Genomic DNA, 22,088 nt, shown 5'->3' on the forward strand with positions numbered 1-22,088 from the left:
TGAGATAAATATTGGCAACAGCAGGGATCTAAACAAAACATTGTTCGCGCCGGTAAAATTTATTTGGAGGGAGCAAAAAAAGTTTTGCTTTAGAAATTTAACTTCATTTCTTGTCTCTTCCTCATTTTAGTAGTTCTTCTTTAAAAAGGTAAAGATGTTTCAGCTAACTTTGCATGTTAATTCTTTTCATAAAGTTTCGATTTGTTTGAAGTGGATATTTCTTTAGATATTTGTTGTTAATGTCTTCATATACTCATATATATTATTATTTCTTGCAGTGATAGCAATGTTGTTGTTTCTTGCAATGCTGAAAGTTTAAAAATTCTACTATTATCATTAGTAATATTATATATATTTTATTCAACATATAAGATGCTGTACAAATGGCTGTGAATAGATGTTTGGCGTTTTTCTAACCAAAATGGATCCATGCATAATGGAACCAAATAATTCCTTTTTTATTTATTATTAAATCACGCTGTTATAGAAACAAGACGAAACATGTAAAGAGTAATATAAAAGCAATCAAAATTCGAATTTATTTAACCTTTCTTATTAACATGGATGTCACTAGATGAATAGGAAGAATAAGAATTATCCAACCGAAATAAATAAGCAAAAATATTAATTTATAATTTTTAGTATCCTCTCTAAAATACAGAAACTTTCTAAATAATATTCTCCTTCCAGTGAATGGTAATTTTTCGATTTGTTTAGAAATTCAGTATTTGCATACATACAATTTAAATTACTCATAGTTGTTTATCTAGTGTTTGTGAGATTTAGACAGTATTACACGATGCAAGAATTTGAGAAATATTCATATAGCACAGCATTTTAGAACACTATTTTTACTATGAATAGAGTCAAGAAGTAGAAAAATCCCCAGATAATGAGGCTTTCAAAAGCAAATATTCTCCAAATAGGGCATAGTACAGTACTTAAATTATGCTATAATTTAAGGGAAATTAATCATTATTCTGTATTTTTCTGCTGTAAAAGCATTTCCCTAATATAATATGTTCCTCAATCTCTTCATTGAAATTATATATTTGTATTATTAAATGATTGACATATAATATTAATAGCATTCTACAGTTACTATTAAGACATTTGTGTGATTTGCTTGTTGCTTTAATATAGTATTTTTAAAAAAAAACTTAATGTAAATTTATAATGTATTAACTCCCTTAAAATATTATAACCATAACAACATACAATAACTTTTCCTATGTTCAAATAATAATGTGAATTATATAATGAAAATGTGGTTATATATTCTATTCATAATTTTATATGATGGTATTTCCTTAGTCTTATTAGTATGATCTTTTATTTCAGTATATTTATTTTCCAAATAATATGAATATAATTATATGATAATAAATTATAATATTTGAGAATTTATAATTTTTTTCAAAATTGAAATAATAACTCAAATAAATACTAAGGAATGTTTTTCCAAATACAACTCTATTAAAATTTTAGATGAATCCTGGAGAAGGTTCTCAGTCAAATATTTTGGAATTCTTCATGTTGGTTGGTAAGTTAAAGGCTAGTATTGTTTTAATAGTTACTTTTTATTAAAATAAATTATAAATTCTTTTTAACTTGAATTTAGCTATATCTTAAAGAATTTGGCATGTGTTTATAGTATAAAATTTAAGTCAAAATTTACAAAGAGTTTTAATTTATCACAGTGAATGATATTTTAAGAAAGTTAGTATTTTGTTGGCAAATAAAGGCAGGATTTTGTTATAATTGTTTTATTTAACTTATTGTAGCTCATTCAATTTAATTTTGTATGCACAATATGAAATTTTTGTATTGTTCCGGGTTGCCACGCCACCAGGAAAACAGGGAATGCAAAAAAACCTCTGAAAAAACAGGGAAGATACAATGAATTTAGTTATTTTTTTCCCACTCAGATAATGCGGATCTCCAAAGATAGCAAGACTAAAAGATCTTAGTACTGCCAAAAACGAAACAATACTGTACATGATTGTGTACTGTGGAAACTCGTCTCTTTTCTGTCTCCTCTTTTTTTCTGTATAGATTATTCCAATTTCAATTTGTGAGGCAGTTGTTCTTTTTCCACAAGATTCCCAAATTGCAGGTAATGAGCATATGCAAAACTTTTATATTTGCACGAAAAAATAGACATACACAGCTCTGTTGGCACAATTAGCAACATTAAAGCTGCAGAAGCAGTGTGGTGGTGTTTAGTCTACCACATTTGAGTTTATTGAATGGTTTGTTTATTATTTGAGTAAATGTGTGCTTATTCAAAGTCAATTAGAGAATATTTTTAAATCAAGGAGCAATTCAAAATTCGTATGTAATATGAATTGGATGGATAAAAAAATCAATTCTGATTTTGCTGCATGGATTTGAGAAACTCTACAAAGTCGATCTGTTGCATACTGCTTGTTTTTTTAAGAAGATAATAAGCCTAAGTAATATGGGAAAACAGGAAAGAAAAAAGAAAGAAAAAGAGGACCCAAAAGAGGACAGCATACAAAACTGTATACCATTTAAAGAAAGCAGGGGTGTTTGTGCTCCGGGGAAACCCCGGAATTCCGGGGATTTTGAACTTCGATACCCGGAAATTCCGGGGATCGTTGTTCAAAAGGAAGTAGGAATAATAATAAATTATTTATTTTGATCTGGGTAATTTTGTTTGCTTTGAAAGCAGAAAACGCAAGGTCAGTGTGTGTGGTGAAAACTTTTCCTTTCTTTCTCCAAAGGCAGTGATAATGCGTGAAAAGGAGGAAAAAACTTCTTTTTTGTTCTTTCCTTATTGCGAGTTATGACTCATTCCCCCGGTTCTCGGACATTCTCTTCTGGATTCTTTTCGGCAAGTAGGCGCGGCAGAAAAAAAAGGGAGAGACTTCGTTCGACCAGATGTGCAATCACGTGACCTGGGTTCAAAGGTCTTAGTTTTGCAAAAAAAGTAATTCATTGAACTTTTATAATTAGGTCATTCAATACTTCATAATCGTAATTTTTCATTTCTCTCCCCCCCCCCCTTCTCGAAACTCCAAAATGTCGGTAGTAAGTCCGTAAAAGTTTCAGGGGATTTTTTGGGGTCCCACAAACACCCCTGAGAAAGTCATCATTGATGCTGGACTTAATGTCTGAAAGGATCAACATGTCAAATCTGAAAATGTCAGACTTAATGTCCGAAAATAAACTGATTTAGAATTTTATAGTTCAAGAACAATAATTTTAAGCTAAATTTTAGGGGGGGGGGGGCATTGAAACTTGTTGCGTTACATTCATTCAATGATATATCGGAAATATTTTCACATATGTTCACTAAAAGTGAAATAGCTAAACAAATGTTTGTAAGGTCATATAGAAATGTTCTATCATATTTATTATGCATTAGGTCCATTAGCTGCAGGAAACCAATATCTGGAAAATCTTCAGAGGTTGCAGAAATTAATGTCCAAACAATTTAAATTGGCAAAAATGAATAAATAAATTTAAAAATCTTGTTTTGTAATGTTTTTTGTTAAGTGGTCATTAAATGATTTGAATCATGATAACTTAAATGTTTTGTGTTTTATTTCACCCGAGTCCTTAACTTTGATTACAATTAATTCTTAGTTACAATTAAAGAGCATGAGAAGTAATAGCTCTCCTCCCCCTTAATATATTAATTTTGTTTTGCTAAATTCTAGATAATAAATAAAGATAATTCTTTCTTTTTTTTCTGTATGCAAATATAAACCTTCTTTTAAAATGTTATTATTTTGAATAATGTTTAATTGTTGCTTTCTTCCCTTGCTTTTCCACTCCTTAAAACTGTATTTCATTATATATGTGTATTTACACATTTTCTTGTATCTTCAATATGCGTACAGAAAAAAAAAACAGGGATTCCCCCCCCCCCCAGATTTGAGTGGTAACCCTGAACAATGAAAAAAAATTAAAGAATTGTGTTTAGCCTCGGGAAATAAAAAAAAATATGGTGATGCAATATGTTTTCTTTATTTGCTTTTCTATATTGGATTTTTATTATACTTATGACAAATTTTTATCCTATTTTTTAAAAGAAAAACTAGAAATGTATTTTGTTACAAAAAAATTTTTAGATTACTTCCTTTATGTCGTAGGTCTATTAGGGAGGAAGGCTATTATAATATAGAAATATCTATTTTAATATAAATTTTCTTCAATTTTCAACCTGTACAACTTATGGCCATAAAAAAAAATTTATAATTATGCATGCAGATATGAATTTTTGTGATTTATGCCCAAAACCATTTAAAGTAATAACATTTTGTGACATTTTAATAAAATATTATGGAAAAATGAAAATGAATGAAAGTTCTGATGAAAGTTTTATAGCTGAAAATTTAACATACAATCAGTCAGTGACTCTCATTTATCACAGTTTGATTAAATTTGTGTATATGTTTAAATTTAGCTTTGTATGTAGATTATTTATTCATACATTTTGAGTGAAAGCTATTCAATGTATGTTTGCAATTTTTCATCTGAAAATCATTAAGTGCTCAAATGCTAAAACTTTAAGTCTTTTTAACAAAATATGAATTTGATAGATATTTGAGGGCATTTCGCACTGTAAGAAAAAAAAAAAAATCATTTAGAAGATTTCAGAAGTAATTCAATATTTCAAGCATTGAGGATACAGATTTCAAAAGAAAAGTTATTCATTTCTGATTTAAAAAATGCATATTAATTATTTAAAATTTATATGATACATATTAATGGGTTTAATGTATGTTTTGAAAGGATATGTATGTTTCTCTACTAGTATTTGTTTATTTACTACTGATATTAAATCTCTAATATCAATTGAAATACATTTGTTTGTTAATATCTGCTTGCTATTTGTAAAACATTTATGGTTTCCAAAAATTATAAATTTATTAAATTTTGTTACTTCAGTAGCTTTTCTATCCTTCATTTTTTCGTACATAAAATCTACAAAATATATGCTACATAATTGGATGTGTTGTACCTGTAATTATTTTTGTATTTTTAAAATGGATTCCTGTAAATCTATCATATGAAAATTACTGAATAATATTACTCATTGCATGTTATATCTTGTTAAATTTTTTATACAAAATTTGCTTTTGCTTACTTTTTCATCTTTAATTTACTCTATAGCACTTAAAAAGGACAGGATGGATTATGAGGAATATTTCAAATTGCGAGGATGTTGCTGGGCATATGTATCGCATGGGTATAATGGCTTTCTTGTTAGAAGATGAAGCATCATTAAATGTGGATCGAAATAAGTAGGTATCTTTAAGCATTAAAAATGCATAATTTTCTGTTATTTATTATTTGTACAGTCATCATCAACAACAACAAAAGAATAGAACACCTCTGTAACTTTATTTATTATCATATTTTCACAAAACTGTTGTCAGTAGAAACAATTCAAGAGGACAGCTTTATTCAAATAAAAAACTGATTGAGTTAATTGAAGTAGTTAATTAACTTGATTAGTAGTAGAATTGACAGTTAATTGAAATTTTTCCATTACGGAAATCAAGATTTTTCAATTATTTGATCCAACAGATCTTTTTAAGTATGTGAATCACGTTTTATTATGAAATGCACTATACCTCTTGAGATATACTGAATTTTGTTTGTTGAAAACTCCACCTCAAAAGACCCAACCCATTAGGGAAAAAATATTTATAAATGCTAAGCTTATTAATTGAACAAAAAAGGGCACATTTTATTCACAAAAATGTCAGAAGAATAGTCAGTATAATTCAGATTTATCCTTAATATGAATCTGATTTTTTAAAATTATAAATATTTTATTGTTTTCATTTAAATGTTGAGACATTTCCATTACTTTTCAAATTAATTCCTAATTCAGCCAATTTAATTTAGTCTGCTTCTTAATTTTTATGAAGAATGAAATATATTGTTCAACCCATTTTTTTTAATTGCTGATAGATGAGTTTTCAATTCCATAAAGACATTTATGCCAATGTTATTATTTTCAAGTGGAAATTACTGTTACTCGTATAGAAGATTTAATAAGTTTTTCAGAATTATTTTAATTAAAATTGTATATTTGTTTTTTATTTAGAGTTCAAAATTTTTTTGGTATAATTCAATTTTAACAATGATCAAAAAGCATCAAGAAAAAATCCAGCCAAATTATAAAAATATACTCAAGTGCATTATTATTTATTATGAAAATTTTTGAATGTGCGAATCACATGCTATATAGTTTGACGATTGAAATCACTTAAGTAGCGAAATTTTTTCTTGCTGCTGTTTGTGCACCATTGCAACCTACAAGATCACATTTTTTATTATTTGAATACTCTAAGTAAATTTAAAAATTTATTTAATATCACTATAATAATAAGATTCTGAATTATTAAAATGAAGTGGAAATAAAACTTAACAGGTTAAAATTCTATTTCTTTGGTTAAAGAACTGCTTGATGGTAATAATTATGATGCTGAAACAATATTTGAAATAAACATGTTTTATTTTTTTTTGTATATAAATTATACAGGACAAAGATCTATAGTCTACAAATTAATTGATTATTAGACTTCATCAAATCTTTATATTTTAGACCATTTGGAGAAAAAAAGTATTTTAAATTATATCCGTCTTTCTGTAAGCATTTTAACTCATTGAGGAACATTTAGAAGAATGAGATTTGCTATGCAATCTCATTTTGCTATTTACATCAGAATCATTCATTTAAATCAAATTTTGGAATTAAATTCATCTAAGAAGTGTGTCTGTCTACCTAAATCCATGTTACACGATAAATAAATGAAAAAAAGTTAGATGGATAAAATTTTGTGTGAGCTTAATCATCAGACTTTTGTATGCATATCAAATTTTGAATTCCGACTGTCAGAAGATGGCGCTGAAGTCTGTCTTTTCCTTGATATAGATTACTCAAAAAGTGTTGGTAGAAATGTGAAATTTGGTTTGTAGTTTTGGCACCTAAACTACTCTTGTTTACTTTATTTTGGATTTGATAAGTCAAAGAGATAAAACTTTAAAAAGTACTGGATTATCTGCCCAAAGCAATGAAGCTTAAAAGAAACATATATTAGCATCATGTAGAATCATGAGTTGGATGAAAATTCTTGATGAAGTGTGATACTTTTGAGTTTTTTTTTTTTTTTTAATGTGCTGTTATGCATAGTTTGGTATGCTATTTATTAACTGTGTGATAAAGCCATTTATTGAAACAAAAAAAGGAGGTTAGTTTTATAAAGAACTGCTGTGAGAATGAGAGAGTGAAAGTCATTCATTCACTAGGCAATAAGGACCCACAAATGCAAACAAATCAAACCTATCGTATAATCATTCTGCGATTTTTTAAATTAGACATTTGGAATTGTGTTCTTACAAAGATGCAACTGCAAAGAGGAAAATATTTTATATCTCTCTTAGAATCATATAAAAGATTTTATGAAAATGTCCTTCACCTAATTGAAAAAAATTATAAATTATAAAATTCATCATTAAGCCATTCAATATCTAAACAACACATACTAATTATTTTCTTCATTTTAGAATTATTTAGCTTACTGAATAATAAGAAATGGTACAAATTTCCTTATATTTCAATTTCATATTTTTGAAAATAATTACTGGTTGTAAAAGGTAAAAATTGATTGAACATTCTTATAGTGAATCTGGCTTGCAATCGAATTTAATATCCTCTAAGTAAAAAAGAAAAAAAATTATGTTAAATTAAAAATGATTTTAAAATAGAATTTTGACAACTATAATTATCTAATGGTTATTATAGCTCAAGCTCTCATGAAGAATAAATCTATAAACATAATATGCAGTCCTACAAAATGTGGGTGTTGCAAGTTGACTGTGGAAATTTTACGTTTTTTTATAAGTATTTAAACTATTTAGATTGTGACTACCATTTTTTTATATTCTGGCATTTTAGCATGTTAGTTTTGCTGTCATACAAAAATTTTACAATTTACTTTTTGTCTATTTTTATATTTGATAATTCATAAAAAAAATTAAATTTGTGTTATTTATATATTTTTTTTTTATGATTTTAATTTTCTTTTAACGAGTGAAATTTGTATGTATTTGGTTCTGAGATATTGCCAAATGTTCATAAAATTCTTTTAACATGGAAGTGTCATTTCTCATAAGAAATAAGTTTTGAATTTATCATCAAAATGCTAAATAATTTTATTGGGATGTTAATTTTATGATGATAATTCAGTTCAGCAAAATAAATAACCATAATAGAAAAATTTTGAAACAGAAGTTAGTTAATGAACTATTTTAACTCAGTTAAGTAATTTGTTGATTGGAATAAACCTATCACTTCTAACACGAATTTGTTAAGTTAACAGATAAGAAATTTACTGAAGGTTTTGTTGTTGTTGTTGTTGTAAAAAGTCATATTTAAAATGATAATTATCAAAATAATACTTCCAGAGCTACAAGCTAGTAATTTGAATTATGAAAATACATTTTTGAAAATTTAGTCCATATATAAGGAGATGGTGGTTATTTAAATGAGAGTTTTCTTTTTTTAGATGTATTATAATAATAAATTTTATTATGTAATTTGTGCATTGAACACATTTTTACTTATTTCACAGATTTGAAAGTTTTCTAATTCATTCAACACAAATTTTAAATGAAAAAAGTGCATTAATTAAGAAAACATTCATATTTATGAATTCCATATAAATAATACATACTTATTTTGCATAAATCTTCAAAATCTTTTGGATTTGCTATTACTTTTTCTTTTTTTTTAAATTTAAAGTTTTTAAATGAAAAGTTAAGATCTTAATAGTTTAATTATTTTATCGTATACAGTATTCACATTGCTAGCATCGTTTTTTACCAATTCCTGGCGTATCATTCTTAGTTCATTAAAACATAATTTTAGAACAAATTTTTAAAATTAATTTTTGAAAAGATTTATTATTTGCAGTTCATTAAAACTAAATTAACAGTGGAACTTAGATTCCACTTTATCAATATTGCTATATGTGTATATTAAAATATCTATTTCCCATTTGTTATTTATTATCAACATTTTTTTTTTTTTTTTTTTGCAATTATAAAAAAGCCTACAATTATGAAATAAATATTTTTTATTGTCTTTTAATGTGACATATTTCTTTTTTATTTAAACAGGCTGCTTATTTAAAATTTAAAATGAAAGAAGAATTGTAATTATCAAAGATGTGCAATGCTTGTGTCTTTTTTGTCTAATTTTATGAAATTCATTCTTATAAATCATATAACTAAATCTTATTTCAATGAACTTGAATTATATTTTTTTAAAGGGAGATTGAGTGGGTGAAGTTTTATTTTAATTTAACTAATTATATAAACTAGTGCATAGAAGTTTTTTCATCTCTCAAGTTTAGAATGTATGTATGTATTATTATTAATATGTGTATTAGATAATTTAGAATTTACTGAAATGAAATGATGATTATTTATAAATGTTTTTAATGCAAATCTATGTTTAAAAAAACCCACATTATTGGAATTTTATTTCTAGGTGCATTAAAATGGCTCTTGTTCACGATATAGCTGAGTGTATAGTTGGAGACTTAACTCCATTTTGTGGCATTAGTAAAGAAGAAAAGCACCGGAAAGAATTGGTAAGAACCATATGCATTCATTTAAAATAGATTTTAAAAATATTTTATATTTCGATTTATTTTTATTTTGTTTTATAACATTTATTATTTACCTATTTGACTTATAATAAAAATTAATATAATAGTAATTTTACTTATACTTTACATATTAGGAAGCAATGGAACGGCTGAGTTCCCTAGCTGGAGACAAAGTTGGAAAAGAATTTCTTGCTTTGTATAAAGTGAGTATAGTCTAAGATTTTTTTTTTTTTTTTTTGAAAAAAATGCAATATTCTGTGCCAATATTTATATGTTTTAAAGCCATTTATTGTTTTACATAATTTTAGGCTAGATATCAAACTTCTATAGTATTTTGAATAAAATGCAAAATTATTATTATAAAAAAATTGTCTTGTATATGTAACTGGTTCAAGCACAGTGAAATTTTTTTTAAATTTAATTCTTATCTCTTAATGTTTATTTTTACCTTTGCATATAATTTGGAACATAATAGTAATATTAAATGAACTTTAAATCTTTTAATTTTCATGATATTGAAATTTTATTCATGCCTTTTTATAATTAGGCATCTTACTGATTATTAGATTATACATGTAAAAATTTAATGTCCACATATATACCCAATATATTTTCTTCAGTTTTAATTAATTGGTATTCCTGAAAACTTTATATCATATATCCATAAGTAATTGAGAAACTAATTTTCTCATCTAGCCCTTTAAATCTATAAACCTTTGTAAAGGGTTGATTTTATAATAATTTGCTAAAATTATTTTTAATATTAATATTTTTTTTTAAAAAAAATTTCCGTTGAGCTTATACACAATAATTAAACTGAATCTGTATAAAAAAATAGGTGCCATGCTATCATGTTATGGAACCGTTTATTTTTTTATTATAATTTAAACGATATATATATATATATATATATATATATATATATATATATATATATATATATATATTCAGTTTTTTGTGTATATTTAAAGAAAAATTTTGCTTTTTTAAAATTATTGCTTTAAGCTCTCATGTATTCAAAATTCTGGAAGTATATTGCAATTTGTTAATGCTACTTTGTTGTATTTATTTATCTATTGTAAAATTAATTAAAATATTTTTGATATCTAACACACATAAGGATTTTTTAATTAATTTCAGATTTTCAGTCAGCATTAATTAAATTCTGTCTTCTCACTCTCCAGATCGATATAGAATTTCATCACATATGCTCAATCTGTATATACATGCTTCTTCTTTATCGAAAGACACCACAATTAATTTCAACTTTTATCAAAAGTGGGTTTTTAAATAAAAAACTTTAAATTTTAACTTTATTAATTAAACAAAACAGAAAAAAGTATTTTGAATTGCATTCAAATTCTGAAATTGATAGAAATGAGATTTCATAAGCTTAAATTTCTGTGCTAAATTATTAGTATTAATTTTTTAATAATTCTTTGCTGTTCTTTTCTACTGAAATAAATTTATCTTAATTACTGCCTAAAACAAAATTATTAATTTAAAATCTTATTAATTAAATACATTAAATTTACCATCATGATTGTAATTCTAAAACAATTATGAAAATGTTTTTAGTGTTTTGTGACTTTTTTAAGGAATTCCAAATTAATAGTTACATTCATTGTTACATTCATTTGATCTTCTGTTTAGCAATTATAGCATTTTTACATCTTTTTTTTCTAACGTAGATAGACCTTAATATAATTTTATTTAATGCCATAGGAATATGAAGAGCAGAAGACTGTTGAAGCTAAAACTGTGAAGGATTTAGATAAATTTGATATGATACTGCAAGCATTTGAATATGAAAAAGAATCTAATTTCACTTTGAATCTCCAAGACTTTTTTAATAGCACTGAAGGTATTTATTCTTCTTTTGGTTTGTCTGCTAATTCATTTAGATAATTTGTTATAAAGTTTCCATGTAACAAATGTTTCAACTCTCAGTTATAATATATTTTTTTCTCATAATTTTACACAAATAATTTTTCAATCTTCATGAAACATTCAGAATATAATACTTACAATTTTCTTTTTGCATATTGTCTCACAAAAATTCATATTTTTTTTATGATATAGTAACTGAACCCAACAATGTTTTGCTAATGCTATATTTTGTCATATGCCTAGAGAGAGAGATAAAGATTAAATGAAAATAATTAAAAGTTCGATATCAATTACTGCATTTAGTTAAAATGATATGTTTACATATACATTATTATTTTATTGTGTTTTTGATTGTAGAAATTATAATTACTGTTGTATATATGTTTAACTTTCAAACATTCAGATTTTCCTTTCTTATCCTTTAATTTTATGTTATTTGGTATTGCTCATTAATATAGATATTACAAAAGTATGTACTTAAAAAAGATGCACTTTTGTCACATTGACCGCTGAAAAACTATTCAAGACTATGGTATATTTTCCGTTCTATTTTTAATTTGTCTTTCATTTCTGGATATTTGAATATGATTTAATGTATAACAGTATAAATAAATAAAAGGGATTTTAAAAAAAATTCCTGCTAGTCATCTACATTTTATTTTGCATTTGAAAGCATCTACTTTATTGGAATGGCTGTTATTCATTTCTTTTGATGATTTTCATTTTTATTTACTCACTTCTTCACTATTTGACATATATTTGCTCTCAGAATGTCACAAAGAATCTTTGTTTTTAAAAAAAAAAAGCTATTGGAAGAAAAATTTACAAGTGAACCAATTCTTGTTTGGATTTAAAACTCTTAAGGCATATCGAATATCTCAATTTTAATAATAATCTCAAGATGTAATATATTATCTAAAGATAAATATGTTTTTCCAATGATGATAGGGAATGAGCTTCAGCAATTGAATGCTAATTTTATCTGAAATTGCACTAAATGATTTCTTCACTGCATTTGAATATGAAGAAAAATTTATCAATAATTTTCAAAATTTTATGTGCAAGTACTTAACTAGAAGATAAATATAAAAGGAATTCAAAAGTGAAGTAGAGTATTGGTAGAATATGAAGGATATTTCTCTCTTTAAAAATGAGCAAAATTAAGAAACAGCAACTGGATCACATTGGTGTAATCTTTAGAGAAATTAGGGTTGTTTTTTTTTTTTTCAAAAGTATTTCTAAAAACAATCTGTGGTGTGTGATTTATGGTCTAAACATTATTCTTGATCTAATGTTTCAAAATTGGAGCAAAAAATTATGAAGTATTTAAGTTACGATCGCAAATCTATGAAAGAGAATAACTTTCAATAAATCAGTTTACTATAGTGAAAGAGATATAGAGACATGTTTATTGAAAATTGTTTGCTTTATTTCAAAGCAAGTCAAAACAACAGATTAGATGAGCAACTATTTCAAGAGAAAATACTTATTCTATTTATATACTACAGGCCATAAAAAAAAAATTTGGATAATATCAAGGTTAAATTTAGGTTAACAGCTAATGATCGATTAAAATATTTGTTGAATGCTTTTCCATATCGAGGCAAAAAGAAAATATATCTCTTGATGAAACTGTTGGAGTCATGTAAAATGAAACAGGGCAGAACCATTTCTTAATATTAGAAAGAATTATTAGGTGTGTGTGTGTATATATATATATGTAATATGTGTGTGCGTATCTCTAAAATAAATCAAAATTTTATGTAGTAAAAGGCTTTGTTTATACTTCATTATGTGTAAATTATCTAAATAATTGAAATTATGAGGTATTCCATAATTCTAAAAACGGAAAACTTCAAGCAAAATTCTTAAAAATAATAGTGCAGCTGCCAACATTCCAATGAAAAAATGGGATGATTAGAAATTTAATATTTAACTATAATCTAAAATATTTCGAAATAATAAAATAATAATAATAATGAAAAAATGTGATTTTGGATCATTTGAAAAAAATGACTGCTCTTCATTTTTTTAGATACAGAAAAATGCTGTATTTATAGTGCTAAGTCATTGCAATGTTCTTGTATGTACTTTGGTGATTCCAATAAAATTGTTCATACGAAACACATGGATTCTCCAGATTCATCCCACATACTTGCTATAATTGACCTTGTAATTTGTTTGCAAAAGCTAATTTAATCAGTAATTGTAATTGTTAGAATTGGCCAATTTAAATAATTGATTTGATGATATTATTTCAAAATTTATTGATTGTCAATCTGGTTCGATTGCTAAGACAAGGTTGGTCAATATTTCTAAGGAGAATGATAGGAAACCAAACTCCAAATGAATGATGTGGTTTGGCAACTCAGATAAATCAAATGAATTTAAAGATTTATTGCTGTGTCTTGACCTATTACAATATTTCATATATTATTTAAGAGATAAAGGAATTCGTATAGTATTCAAGAGAACAATGGCTTAAGTGGTGGTTTCATTAGTGGCAATTTACCAACACATGTCAAGTGCTTCATGCTTGAATTTTAATATGTTGCAATTTGCTCAAACTTTATTCAATCTTTCAACAACTGGTTGCCATTCAAAATTTTTAAATAATATTCTGTTTTCAAATTATGCTGCAATGCACTGTAATTGGGTTTTACTAATTATTTTAATAGATTTATGTGCATGAATAATCGGCTATTGTCAAGTTATTCATTTCAATCACTGTATAACAAAGATTTTCTTAATTCTGTAATTCCTTCTCAAATTGCTTCACTTTGTGGTTCGTGCTGTTTCCCAAAAAAATGATGATACAAGTGTTTTGTTCTATTACACTTTTTTTTATATACTGTTGGTTCCTTATTATATCTGATTTTGACTTTCTAAAATTATTTTAGGTACATTTCAAAATCCCCTGGTTTTAAAATGGGTTCAAGAATTAAAATTAGAAAGAAGCAAATATCCTCAACCACCTTTACCAAAACCAAGCGAACCTGAATGTGATAAATAATAAAGCTTTAAATTCTGTACATTTTTGCATAAAAATTCAACAAAAAAAAAAAATGTTGCTTTCTTTAATTTAACTCAGTCATTCTGTACCTTCTTAAATCTGTAGTATATTAGATTTAACCATATTGATTTTTTTTTCAAAATTTATACTCTTAAAATTCATAAAACTGAAGGAAAATATTCAAAATACGTAATTATTCTTTTTATGACAAAAATATTTCTCGAGAATATTTCCATTTTTATGATAAAAAGTATTGACTGTAAATGTGTTTCATATGTGCCAATAGTGTTAATCATTTTATTTCTTGCATGTAAAAAATTTGTTGTTCCACCATATTCACTGTTATGATATGCTTACAATATGTCAATCAAAATCACCTAAATTGTTCTTTTAAAAAATCTTTAGAACTTGCCATGCGCTGATCATGGTTATTTTAATCTTGAAGTATGGTATAATACCTTAGAACACCAGCAACAACAAAATATTTTAAGTAATTTAAGATTCCAACAAGAATTTATATTAATTTAAATATGTTACTTAATGTGAAATCAATGTGTTTAATATAAAAGTTCTTGGTATAAAAAAAATTTCCATTTTGTAAATGATAAAATATTAATACTTGATTTTATCATTACTGGAAGAAATTATGGTTAAAATTATAACCAATACTCAAATTTAATTCAGTTCAACTTCTATGTAAAATTTTAATTGGAAACATAGATATAAAATTATGCAGATATATTGAAAAGGAAATATATTTTGTCCTCTGAGAATTCCAAATATGAGTAAAAATTATTTTTTGGTATTGCTTTGATAAAGTTATCTTTTTAAGATTTAAATTAAGGTTGTATTGTTTTTATATTAATCAAAGAATAATTTTAGACAAAAATTGCATTCTAAAATTGATAGAAAAAAAATTTATTGTCAAAAAGAAAGGAAAACCTTAATGATTTTAATATTACTCAGAAAATTACGCATTATGAATTTCAGTTGACATTATATTTTTTAAATGACATCTATACACATTTTTTTTTTTTTTTTTGTTTTAGTAAATGCTACTGATTTTTTTAAAAAAAGTTCTTTTTTAAAGAATGGTCTTGTTTTAATTGGTAATCAGCTGCCTTTCACTATCAGTTAGGTCACCAAGATTAATGGTTGCTAAAAATTTCAGTTAAATATTTTTTGTAACTTGATAATGGATTCTTCAGCAAAATATTTTTAAGCTTCAAATTTTGATAGGTATATAACTCATACTATTTTAGAAACCATGCATTATTCTTTTCATTGTGCTGTTCATTACCTAAATTTTCTGTTTATATCTTTATACATCTAGTTATATCACAGGAAACAATGGCTGCATTAAAAAAATAGGTACATTTTAAGAAATTGACACCATCACTTGATTCTGAAGTGAAACTTAGTTGTAAAAACATAAAGTTTCTAAATTTTTATTGCAAGTATACTTTATACTGAAATCTATTCAACATGGAAAAATAAATTGCATCATCATATTTTGATTAACAACTTTTGAAAAAATGCTAGATTGAGATATTAGTAGCAACAATAAACTAAAAGGCTTAAAATATTTGTTTTTAAAAAAATGAGAAAAAATGCATGAAAATTTATATCATTGAAAAGATAATTTGTTTAATTTTAAGGCGACATAAAAATCATTTTTATGCAGTTAGATTTTCAGAAGTAATCGTCAAAATGTTGTTTAATTTTTAATATTTTTAAAATTTTCTTCGAGTTTCACATTTCAATCCTACAAAGTATGCAAATGCCAAGTTTGGGAACACGAGACCAACTATCTATCATGTAGAATGCCAGCACAAGCGCATACATACATTCTCCTTTATTATTATAGTGATACAATAAAGCTTCTGTTTATACATCATTTCAATCATATTATTTAAATGATGAAGTATATCATTTATATGACACAAACAATGAGTTATATTATCATTTTTTTTCTCTCTTTTTTCTAAAATTTATGGAATTTGTGTTATTACTTTTCTGTTTATACTAACAGAAGAATTTTTCTTTCAATTGATAAATCAATAAGAAATAAATACTACTTACTCTGATACTACTTTAAGCATCGATGAAAAGTTATTCCATCTTCATTTAAAAATGAAATGAACTATATTGAAAAACTTAATGTATTTGTTGAAACATTAATGAAAAACATTCATTGAATTTAATTTGTTTCATAATACTGTAATATATGTCTAATACTCATAAACAGTTAATATGTCAGACATTAAAGTTTTTTTTATTAAATATCTACCTGCATACACATGAATCATATAAAATAATATATATATATAATTTGCACTCATGATATGCAATGAAGGTCTATATATCTCTTATATGATAAGTTTTAAATTTTGTTATTGTTTCCTGTATTATGTAGTAAAATACTAGTATTAACATAAAGAACTTTTGATTTGAAAGATTTATGAACTTTGCTTCACTATATATGCTTATGCTTTTTTTGCTGATGAGATACATTTGACTAAATTCAAACATTGGTGTGTAATTCTATATTCTCTTCTTCACATTTTCTGTCAATGTTGCTTCTTACTAATAATCACTCGTTGATTTACATTTTGATTAATATACTGTTTTTCACTTTTGTTTGTGACTGTTTTATAGTATATTTTTGAAATGCATTGTTTGAAATCACAATCGCATAATTATTTTTGCTGTTATGTCATGTTTATTATAGCAGAATATTGTTACTTGAGGTTAACTTGTTAATTTTAAATAAATATTCTAAAATGCACTCTTATTTGAAACTTATAAAGTAATTGGTAACTAAAAGGGCACATATATATGAATATTAAATAGAGATAATTATTATATAGAATTATACTAAATAGAAATATAATTATTCAATTTCTTTTTTTCACATAGTTTAAGGAGAAAAAGAAATTAAATAATTTTCTATTTAGAAATCACCTATAATTAATTTACAAAAATGAATATTATTATTTTATATTGACAAATAACCCTATAATTGTTTTACAAATAATGAATAAGTACAAGTGAATTTCATATAAATACATACAAAGCTAGACAAAATTTTGTATAAAAGTTTGGCCTCTAAAATGTAAATTCATTTTGAATTTGGAACTAAAGCCATGAAAGCTTGATTATCTGTTGGCTTCATATAGAGAGTATGCAAAAATAATTTGAAGAGATCATTTCCAGTAAATTTTTAAATAAAAGTTAAAAATTGTTTCAAAATTTTTTACTATGCTACACTTTGACTGAACTTAATAAAAAAAAATTGAAAATTTTAATTAGATATAAATTATATGATGCTTTCAAGCTTTTCTACTGATGTGCTAATTTTATTCAATTACTTTAGAGCGTATTAAATGCTATAAGGTTAAATGAGACAAGTGCCATTCTGTTTGGAAGTACTTTGCTAAATTCAATTAATTGATAATTGCAATTTTGTTTATATTTTTCTGCAGTGAAATATCATTGTTATCATTGAATTGAGTGTGCATTTATCGCCATACATAATTCGTCCTAACTAAATAGCGATCTCTTACTAAATGACATTCTTTAAACTGTGAAACTAAAATTTTAAAAAAATATATTGGAAGTTTTGGCTGCTACTCTATATAGCTATTATACTATATCGTAAACCCTGTTTTGTGAATTTATCTTTTTATATATTAATGATGCAGCAAATTTTATGAAGTCTCTTTTTGCTAGAAGATTTTCAAATGTATACTTTATTTTATCATTTCAAAGTGCAAATTATGCTGCTTTTTATTTCTTTGTCTGTGTTTACTTGATCTTTTTCTTATTGATATAATACCATTCAGGCCATTTAGTCATGTACATGACTTGTACTTTCTATGTAATATGTTTTATAAATGTTATTGAAAAACTTTTGATTGTTTCTCTTTATTTTTTCTGATTTATTGATGTGTTTAATTATTCCACAGCAAATAATGAATATATCTACTGTAGCATAATCTACTGTTTATCATGATAATTTATTACAAAATAATCTTTGCTTTTATTCCCAGTGCAGATAATCATATGTTAAAGTTATTTGATTGAAATTTATTAGCTTGTACTCCTTCATATCATTTACTAATGCTAAGTAATCAGTGGTTAAAAGCAAAATGTTATTGGCAATTTGGCATCCATTGATCAAGTGAAACTGATTTTCACTGATCATGTGAGCAATAATGTACAATTATTGTACATTATTTCTCTAATTTAAGTACTCTAAATGCATTATGTAGATTTTTATTTTTAACGTGTTTATGTGTAAATTTTTAGAATGTAAAAATGTTCAATTTGTGAAATTATATATAATATTATAATTTCTTAAGGATGGGTAACATTTGGTGAAATTTTTAAAATGTTTCTTTTGAAGTTCTGTACATATAAAAAAAAGTGACAATTTTCAGTTTTTAAAAAAAATTAATATAATATTTTATCTGAAAAAATATAGCAAAGCTTGTGATTATCGAACCACTTTATAACATGTCATGACAAATATTGCTCTTTTTGTTATTATGACAGTTGATATTATTTCTTCATATAACTATATATTTTTTTAAAAAATTGCATTTCTTAAATTGTTGTAAAACATCCATTAGCTTAATAATTTATATTCTAAATAACAAATTTATATTTATAATTTTTGTGATATTTATTTATATACATATATATATATTTTTTTCCCCCAGCTGAATTTTTTTAGGTGAACCAAGTAATTCATTGGTTATTATTGATCCAAGGAAGGAAAATACTCCATAAATATTTATTTGAAATGTTTGTGATATTTTGCATAAAAAATTTCATTATTATATATTATTTTATGCCTTGCTATTGTTGAATTTTAAGATTTTCCGTGTTGTATTTGAAATTGCAGTTGATATGAATTTAAACTGTTAACCTTATTTATGTTGGGTTTATACTGGAATGATAACTGGGCATAATGGGAATCTTATGTGACATTATAAAGAACATTTATGTAGTAATGTTTATCTGTGGGATTTATAATGATTCACATGGTTTCTTATTTTGTCTAATTATTGTTTTTTTAAAAATAACTTTAAATATAGAAATGCACGTAATTTTTTTATGGCACTTGTTACAGAATTCTTTCCTAAATAATATTTTTTCTGCTTTCTTTTTTTCCTTCTAGCTCTACAAGTCCACAGCAAAATCGTCAGTGACCAAAATTTGCAACAATTTCTGATGCCAGATTTGAGTAAAGCCAAATACTACAAATGCCCATACTGCTCAAAGATCTTTCCATTCAAATCTATGCTGAATCAGCATATTCTTGTGCATACTAAAGAAAAACCATTCAAGTGCTCTATTTGTAATCAAAGTTTTCAACGAAAGGAAGGGTTGAGATATCACCAAATTAAAAATAATCATTTCTGATCAGTTTATTTGGCATAGAAAAACAGAGATGTGTAACAGTATTGCAACAAGTAAAAAGTATTGTATTGTGCTTGGATCTTGTTATTTAGAATTGAACATCTGATTAAAAACATTCATTTGAAAGTACAAGAGATCTGTTTAATTGATTTTATTATTTAGAAATTGTGGGAGTTTCATGTCATTATTGAAACTTTTTAAATAAAACAAGAAAAATTGATTGTAATTTTATTTTTTATTCTTCCTGCACAAAAATTTATAGAAACTATTTGTGAGCAAAATTTGCACCATGCTCTGATTTCATAATCATGTATTTTATTATGCCTTGCTATTTTAAACTACCTTACTTTTCGTATTCACACTTATTGAATTTGTAGTTTATATAAAAAATAATAGAATCATAGATTTTTTTTTTTCAGTTGGAGAATGAAGTGATATTAATACCATTGATCCATTGAAAGAAAATGCTTCAAAAATATTCTTATTTTAAATATTTGTGATACTGTACTTGTGAAATGTCTTAATCATGTTTTATATTGTGTCCTTTTGTTATTGAATTATGAATTCACATTATATTTGAAATTGCAGTTGATTTCAACTCAGCCAATGGCTTTATTTATGCATACATAGAAATATCAAATGGGTGTATTAGCAATCTGCGTGACTCATAACGAACCACCTGGCTTCCTATTTGGTCCAGTTGTCAGTTTATTAAAAAATAAAAAAAATAAAAAAACATTTAAGCTATAAGAAATGTATTTTTATTTTTCCTCACTTTTAACAAATTTCTTTATATATATTTAAGTCAATTTTCTTCCTATATTGAAAATTTATTTTTATTTTTTTTTTTCTAGCTCTACAAGAAAATACCAAAGTCATCTGTGTGCAAAATTTGCAGCAAGCTCTGTTACCAGATTTGCGTAAAATCAATTGCTACAAGTGCCCATACTGCCCAAAGCTTTTTAAATTCAAATCTAAGCTGAACGAGCATCTACTTGTACATACTGGGGAAAAGCCATTTAAGTGTCCTATTTGTTATCAACCTTTTAAACGCAAAGACGGTTTGAAGTATCATCAAATCAAGAATTTTCACTTTCCATGAATAAAAACAGTTATGTGTAACAGTGTTGCAAGATTGCTACTAATAAATGATGACATTTATTTCAAATTCAATATGATTTTTAAAAAATTCATTGGAAAATATAAAAGAATTTAAATTAATTTTATTTTAAAAGAATTAGAGCAGCTTCATATCATTATTAAAAATTTATAAATAAAAAAAACATAGTGTTAATATTATTTTTCTTTTTTCCTCTGGCTATACAAAAATTGAAAGAAATTGTCTGTGAACAAAATCTATATTAAGCTCTGATGTTACATATCAGTAAAGGCAGATGCCACAGCTATCCCCACTGCTCCAGGTTGACATGTTCTTACGCATGCAGGAGAAAAGCCATTTAAATGTTTTGTTTGTAAACAAAGTTTTAGATGAAAGGAAGGTTTGAGATATTATCAAGTCACAAATAATCATTTCTAATCACAACATTTAACGAATAAAAAAAAGATGTGAAATGATTTTATAAGGCTACCACAAATGAGTGGTTCTTATTTTGGGCTGAATATGATAATTAAAAAATATTCTTTACGTTATAAATTTTGCAATTTTGAAAGGAAAATAAAAACATTAGATATTAGTTAATAAAATGAGGAAAACAGTTATTAACAGGGCTATTATTTTTCACTAGCTGCTATAAAATATGAGGAAATCATCACCAAACAAAATCAGCATGAAGAATTGATGTGGAATTTATGTACAAGTAGACGCTACAAGTGCCCACACTGCCCGAAACATTTTCCATTCAAATCTAAATTGGATCGGCATATGCCTGTACATACTGGAGAAAGGTCGTTTCAATGTCGTATTTGTAACCAAAGCTTTCAACAAAAACAATGTTTGAAATATCACCAAGTCACAAATAATCACATTTGGAGAAGTAAAAAAATTATTCTCCTCCGTGGTGTAAGTTTGTAAATACAAATGATGGCTCTTTTTTTTAAATAATTTATGATTTTAAAAAATTATATATGTATGGATGAAT

At 25.3% G+C, this 22,088-nt stretch overlaps 1 protein-coding gene across 2 annotated transcripts; it reads left to right on the plus strand.

Moving 5' to 3' along the window:
• Positions 1 to 21: 21 nt before the first annotated feature.
• LOC129975675 (5'-deoxynucleotidase HDDC2-like) lies at positions 22 to 20,156 on the plus strand. 2 transcript variants are annotated; one of them, XM_056088795.1, is made up of 7 exons: positions 22 to 148; positions 1,489 to 1,554; positions 5,146 to 5,276; positions 9,539 to 9,641; positions 9,794 to 9,862; positions 11,385 to 11,523; positions 19,748 to 20,156. In XM_056088795.1, the coding sequence occupies exons 2-7, from the start codon at positions 1,489 to 1,491 to the stop codon at positions 19,990 to 19,992; spliced, it is 753 nt and encodes a 250-aa protein (XP_055944770.1). In that variant the 5' UTR covers positions 22 to 148; the 3' UTR covers positions 19,993 to 20,156. The 2 variants fall into 2 exon arrangements, with proteins under 2 accessions (XP_055944770.1, XP_055944771.1); XM_056088796.1 differs by lacking the exon at positions 19,748 to 20,156 and adding an exon at positions 14,450 to 15,088.
• The last annotated feature ends 1,932 nt before the right edge of the window (positions 20,157 to 22,088 follow it).

The sequence above is a fragment of the Argiope bruennichi genome, chromosome 7 (assembly GCF_947563725.1).
Source record: "Argiope bruennichi chromosome 7, qqArgBrue1.1, whole genome shotgun sequence".
NCBI lineage: Eukaryota > Metazoa > Arthropoda > Arachnida > Araneae > Araneidae > Argiope > Argiope bruennichi.

What these genes read in the sequence shown, in the direction of transcription:
- LOC129975675 (XM_056088795.1), top strand. Translation starts at nt 1,489, where the DNA reads ATGAATCCTGGAGAAGGTTCTCAGTCAAATATTTTGGAATTCTTCATG. An exon ending in AATTTCTTGCTTTGTATAAA is followed by an intron (nt 9,863 to 11,384) that starts GTGAGTATAGTC and finishes TTAATGCCATAG; the next exon opens with GAATATGAAGAGCAGAAGAC. An exon ending in CTTTTTTAATAGCACTGAAG is followed by an intron (nt 11,524 to 19,747) that starts GTATTTATTCTT and finishes TTTTCCTTCTAG; the next exon opens with CTCTACAAGTCCACAGCAAA.